Source organism: Lactuca sativa, chromosome 5, assembly GCF_002870075.4.
Source record: "Lactuca sativa cultivar Salinas chromosome 5, Lsat_Salinas_v11, whole genome shotgun sequence".
Lineage (NCBI taxonomy): Eukaryota > Viridiplantae > Streptophyta > Magnoliopsida > Asterales > Asteraceae > Lactuca > Lactuca sativa.
Window position 1 is genome coordinate 200,406,961 of NC_056627.2, and position 7,363 is coordinate 200,414,323.

At 28.3% G+C, this 7,363-nt stretch overlaps 1 protein-coding gene across 5 annotated transcripts in view; it reads left to right on the top strand.

Moving 5' to 3' along the window:
• The window catches only part of LOC111919902 (serine carboxypeptidase-like 17), a 41,030-nt gene that overhangs the window by 2,914 nt on the left and 30,753 nt on the right, over positions 1 to 7,363 (top strand). For all 5 annotated transcript variants that reach the window (XR_006192587.2, XR_008232377.1, XR_008232378.1 and 2 more), the window contains exon 2: positions 203 to 348. Coding sequence is in view for 2 of the 5 variants with exons in the window: in XM_052771468.1 (XP_052627428.1) it covers positions 203 to 348 (146 nt within the window). In the remaining 3 variants the exon portion in view is untranslated. The remainder of the gene's footprint in view (positions 1 to 202; positions 349 to 7,363) is intronic.

Sequence of the window (7,363 nt, forward strand, 5' to 3'; positions counted from 1 at the left end):
AAGAAACATGAAACGGGTTAATAGCCCAATCAACCCATATATAATTAAAGCTTTTCCTTCTGTGTTTTATACAAGTAGAAACTTGGGAGTTAAAATTATTTGCCACCTTGGTTGGGGATAATCTAAGATTTTGAATATTCAATCGCCTTCAAAATCCACGATCTAATTTTATTCTAATACTCTTATTAATATATACTTTTAGTTACATTGGCGTTGGAGAGTCCGATGATGTGCAGTTATTTTATTACTTCGTCGAGTCTGAAGGGAGCCCGGATAACGACCCTATCATGTTTATGCTATCAGGTGGGCCTGGCTGTTCCGGTCTTACCAAGATTGTGTCTAATACAGGTATTGCTAAACTTTGTAGACTTTAGTTTATTTTTTTAAAACTTGGTTAACATAATGGTATAGTATCTAATACATGTATTTCTAAGATTTTGTACCTTTTAAGTACTTCTAAAAAATCAATAGCAATTATATGGAACTTTTCATTACAAAATTTGAGCTAGTACATCACTTTTTTAACTTCATACTATCAAAAAATTATAAAAACTTGAATGATAAAGATAGCTCTCAAGGCTCCAACCCGTCGAAAAATAAAATGCCAAAATAGTAATTGTTAAAATATCTGCAACTATTTTTTGATTTGGCTTTATGGTAGTTTTCTCATTATTTGCTTTAGATTGGTAGATATAGCTTAGAATTAGTGTATGATTCTAGTTGTTAGTCTTTAAATAGGATATATATCTTTAATCTTGGTTTTATGGTAGTTTTCTCATTATTTGTTTTACATTGGTTTTCTTATAACCCTCCTTTCCACCTTCGTCAATTAAAAATATATTGTCTTGTGTTTTGTGCTTTTCCTCGAAAGGGTTTTCATCCCAAAATTGTTTGTGTTTTTTTCTCTTTATATACTTTACAATAAGTGGCATAAAATTTGATTTCTTTAAACCTGGAAATGTTATAGTCAATTTTCCTTAAACCTAGAAAGGTTTTTGTTGACTTTATTTAAACATCAAAAGCTTTTAGTAGACACTATGATATCAATGAATTATGATATTTGTATGATAAATCTAGTTACCTGGTTCTCATTATGATATGTGATTATGTGAGTATTATTAGTCTAAACAGATATTGATGATGTATTGTATAGATTAGGCAGTAAAAGAAAAGAACACTTGACCACTACACAAAAAAAGAATATAAATCCGTAGCTCATACTCAACTCTATCTTTATAACAAAATTATGCAAGAGGCTCTGCAGGAAAAGAATATAGAATGCCATTTGGCTAAAACGGAAGAGATGCATGAAAAAGATCTGATCACTAGAATGCAGAAATTATTTCTAACCAAGCTATAAGATAGAAGAAACTGCTAAAACATTTTGTTTTATTACAAATAGATTTTAGTTGACCTAGAATCAATGGAAGTTAATTGTAAAGAGGAAAATTTGGTTTTATCCTATTATGTTCAGTGTTGAGTTTTTACTCCATTTTAAGAGATGACGTTTTTTATACAATCAATATCCTCAATTTTGATGACGTTTATGAAGCTTAGACATAAAGGAAAATCTAAAACATATGATGCCAACTGATGTCTCAAGAAGTTTGCAAGTGAAGGGTTTGTCCATTTATGGTATATCAAAAGAGGAAAACTCAAATAATAGTTTCTAAGACAAGGGAAGCATATATAAATCAAAAGGGAGATTTAAATCATGAAAATATTATAATAAGGACCCGCAGATAAATCATATATATATATATATATATATATATATATATATATATATATATATATATATATATATATATATATATATATATATATATAGTCAAGATCAAATAAGAAGGAAATTTTTGGTAGGAAGGTAAGAAGTTTTTTTTCTACATATTTTTTTCGCGAACAAACAAAATGAATCATTAGATGATTCATTTGTAAGATGATTCACAAGAAAAAATTCTCAAAAAAACATCTCCATGATTCATTTATATAATGATTTTGTTGTTACTCACTAAAATTGTCACAAAAATGAATTTTTTCTTAATTTACTTAAAAATGAATCATAAAGATGTTTTCTTGGGAATTTTTTCATGTGAATCATCTTACAAATGAATCATCTAGTGATTCATTTCTTTTGTTCGTCAAAAAAATATATAGAAAAAAAACTTCTTACCTTCCTACCAAAAAAAATTTCTTACCGGATATATATATATATATATATATATATATATATATATATATATATATATATATATATATATATATATATATATATATATATATATATATATATATATATATATATATATATATATATATATATATATATATATATATATACCGCTGGTCCCTTATTTATAATGAAGTTTGCAAGTGAAGGGTTTGTCCATTTATGGTATATCAAAAGAGGAAAACTCAAATAATAGTTTCTAAGACAAGGGAAGCATATATAAATCAAAAGGGAGATTTAAATCATGAAAATATTATAATAAGGACCAGCAGTATAAATCATATATATATATATATATATATATATATATATATATATATATATATATATATATATATATATATATATATATATATATATATATATATATATATATATATATATATATATATGGGGTTCAATTGAGAAAATAAAAAAGGTTGAGAATGGGGGAATCATTCTCAGCCACTCATTTTATTCAAGCATAAAAAGACACGGTGACAAACTTGTAAATATGAGAACAACTTCCAATCTCAAATACGTATCTGTAGTTCAAACCCATTCATCGTTCATCATCCAAATTTCTTCTCTAACTTTCAACAATCATTCAGATTTCTTCAATTAAACCATCATCAACATCATCCAGTGCTAATCAATCATCGATCTTCGTCAATAATCAACACGATTCAACAGTTAACAACAAAAATTCGTTTTTGGTTCTTTTAATTCAACCTTCAATTGTGTTTGAATACGATCAGATCTTCAACATCTATGATTAATTATACTCCCAGCGTTATTAGATCAACATCATCGATAATCAACAAAAATACACTTCATATCATTCATTCAACATCGATTATCAAATAAAACTTGAAAATTGAGGTTAGAAAAATATCAAATCGTTTTTTTTTTGAAAGATTTCATATAATTCTGTATCAAACTACTCTTTTGTAAGATTTAAATGGTCAAAATATCATGTTTTTAACATTTTGTAAAAAAAGTTAAATTGTATGCACTCCAACTGTTTGACGAAATGCATGAACTAAATTACCACGTTATATTCATATATGAATATGTTTTCTCAATATATGATTATTAAAACAAAAAAACAAATATGCAAGTCTGTATGTTATTCATATGTGAATAACATATAAAAATTATATATATTTGTGAAAATACCTTGTAATATTCATATGTGAATATACTGTGTAATATTCATAAGTGAATATATCATCTAATATTCACAAATGAATATACTATGTAATATTCACATGTGATATACCATGTAATACTATGTAATATTCAGATATGAAAATATTATATAATATTCATAAGTGAATATACCATCTAATATTCATAAGTGAATATACTATGTAATATTCATAAGTGAATGCATCGTCTAATATTTAAATATGAATATAATATGTTTATTATATGGTATATTCATATATGAATGATACTTAAATTGTAAAAAAAAAAAAATTAATCATAGTTTTTATTCATAACTGAATAACGAATGTACTGTAGTAAAAATCTGATTCATTTTTATTCACTTATGAATAACGATAGTTGAAAATATAAAAAAAATAAATTTTTTATTTTATCTTAAAACTATATCAATATGGATGTCTATTTGTAGAGAATAAAAAATCATGAATTTTGGTATATTTAAAATCATTTTTTGATAAAAATAGCTTATAAAAATAAAAATAAAAAAACGAAAAAAACCATGTTTTTGTATATATTAAGGTAATGCTTAGCATAGTTTAAAGAAATATGTTATGTTGGAAAACACATGTGCATTCGTTTCCCATTTCCGCCGGTACAATGGAGGATTTTGCGGCAAAAATAAATGATTGGCTGAGAATGATTCCCCCATTCTCAACCTTTTTTTTTTCTCAATTGAACTCTCCCTATATATATATATATATATATATATATATATATATATATATATATATATATATATATATATATATATATATATATATATTATTGTTACAAAATATTATAATTAGGACTAGAATGGAAATTATGCAAGTCATGCATGTGATAGTAGCTATGAAGTAGAGGGTCTTCTTGTTGTTGTTAGATGTGCAGACATGAATGGATAGTGAGTTCTTGATTTTTCTTGAATCTTCCACATGTGCCCACATAAATAATGGATTATCATCATTAAAAAAAAAGTTCAAAATGTTGGATCATCTCTAGATTTCGATAAATTGCCATATAAGACTGAGGGTATGGGTAGTATCAAGATGAATATTGTATAATAGTACAGTCATAACACTAATTGGTGTTCGATACATTGGAAAGATGAAAAGAAACATCATCTATATAAGTATTTTCAATGATGTATTATACAAATATTCAGGTGTTGAAGAGGTTTTGAATATCATAAAAGGTTCTAAATATTGCAATAAAGGATAACTTGAAGAAAAGAAAATGGTATGTATTATGTTCTAGGCACTACAAGCATACCTAATTCGACTAACATTGTGACTTTGAAAACTACTATTAAGTTTGATGTTGTCAAAGTTTGGTATTATTGACTTAGACATATGCGTGAATTGGTAGACTTGAAAATCATGGACATGTCCAAGCACTACATGAGAAGTCCTTATAGTGACCAATTTTTTAGTGATGACTTAAAATTTGGTCACAACATCATTTAGTCACCTGGCATTAAGTCGTTGTCACTGAATTTTGGTAATTCTACAAATTTAATGATCAATTCTATGTGGTGGTCGCTAAATCGGTCATTAAACCGTGAATAAAATTAAAATATTTTTATTTCATAACATAACAACTATTAGTGACTAAAAATAATTGTCATTATGTTAGAGGCTTAGTGACAAAAATAGTGGCCACTCAATTACAAAATAAAAAACAATTAGTGACCACAAATAGTCGTCACTATATATATATATGAAAAAGTTCAATAACGAACTATAATTATTGGTTCTTTAAAGAACCAATTTTTTTTTTTTTTTTTTTTTTAGAGTTTATTGTTTATCGAAATAAAAACAAAAAATTTTTAAATTCACAACTTCACATTGTGAATGCTAAAAAATAAATTATATATTTTTTGGGTTCACCGTATGAATTCAGATTCACACTGTGAATCTGCACAGATTCATACTGTGAAGTTGACAAATTTTTTTTTCGAATTTGATATCATTGGAAAAATGATAAAAAGTTATGAATTTCTATATTTTTAGTTTTTTTTATAATAAAAAAAACTCTAAAAATAAAAAAAATAAAAAAAAAAGATTGATTTGTTGAATAATTATGGTTCTCTATTGAACCTCACCATATATATATATATATATATATATATATATATATATATATATATATATATATATATATATATATATATATATAATCAAGAATTAAACAGTAGGTGTTCTACATTATGCAAACACAAAAATACAAGGGGTGGTAAATGCCAACATGCAAGAAACATCTTATGAACTTCCAAATAAGGGGAAATGACTTATGAGGGCAATTAACTATTGTCCTTATACTCAATTGGTCACTTTTTTTTTTTTTTTTTTTTTTTTTTTTTTTTTTTTTTGTATCTCATTTACCATTGAACTTGTTGTAGATGTTCACAGAAACCATTGAAACCGGCTATTGAAGGTTTCCAACAATTTCTTATCTCCGGCGAGCCTCCAGCAAAAATGGGTTTTTCCGGCGGACTTTTCTCGACTGCCATCCAAGCGGCATCCACTGTCGGTGTTGTTGCTTAGCTTTCTCCACTCTCCCCTCTCTCCCTCCTATCGATTTGCTGCCAGAAAAAGGAAGAAGGGACGCAGGCAGCAAACCACCTGCCACCTCCTCCTGCCATCACCGGAACCCATTGCCACCTCCCTTTTGCCGCCGGTAAACCACCATTACCACCTCTTGCTGCTTACTGCTACTATAAGTCTTCAAACTGAGACCCAAGGATCCGTCGAATATCTCATTTTTGTCGGAGGCTCGCCGGAGGAGACGACCGAAGAGTCGCCAGAGATAAGAAATTGTTGGAAACCTTCAATAGCCGGTTTTAATGGTTTCTGTAAACACCTACAATAAGTTCAATGGTAAATGAGATACAAAAAAAGGAAAGTGACCAATTGAGTACAAGGGCAACAGTTAATTACCCTAATAAGTCATTTCCCCTCCAAATAAATATGCATTACAAAGTTGTAGTTGTCACATAACAAGAAATAACTTGGGTATGATTTAGCAACTGTAGATTTGTAAAGGAAATATTCTTGACAACTCATAAATATGGAATCTTCATGTCTAAGCTTATGGGATATGCACGTGTGGTGCACATGATTGGTTTAAAGGACACATGCATTGAGGGCTTGTACGCAGTGCATGGTGGCTGATATCCATTTGACTTTCAACGAGAAGCAAACCGTCGACTAACCAAAACACTTTTATCAAACATATTTGCTATACTACCCTTCTATTATTATGATCAAGAAAAAGTTGAGATCATTTTTTCATTGTAACGTTCAAACTCAGAAAAAATGCATCCCGCCTCTCATCAACAGATCTATCCTCATATCTTGCCCTAAATTAAAGGTTCCTTACTCCAACATTTTTGGTTCACTTATGTATGCAATGATTTTCTCTTCTCTCGGTTGATCCTGTGTACCGGGTATTGTTAGTCTATTTATGGGAAAACCTAGTGAAGAGCACTTAAACATAGCTTAGTGTATTTATAAATACCTTCTCAATAAACGAGCCGAGTCGAGCCGAATACTACCAAGCTCGAAGCTCGACTCGACTAAAATACTCGAGCTCGAAACTCGGCTCGAACTCGACTCGAGCCTTGATTTTAAGCTCGAGCTCGGGCTCATGAAATACTCGACAGTCTCGAGTTCGGCTCGGCTCGATTCGACTAATATTTAAAAAAAATCAAAATCACTAAATTGAGTAAAAAAATATTAAATATTCCACATGTAAATGTCCAAACTACAAAAAAAAAACCACTATTAATCACCTAATATCAATATAACATCAACCATATATGTCATAAATGAATAATTATAAAGAAATGACATATATCTTATAAATGAACAATTATAAAGAAATTACATATATGTAAATTACACTAAGATCGACTAAGCTCGCGAGCCTTACGAGCTGAGTATT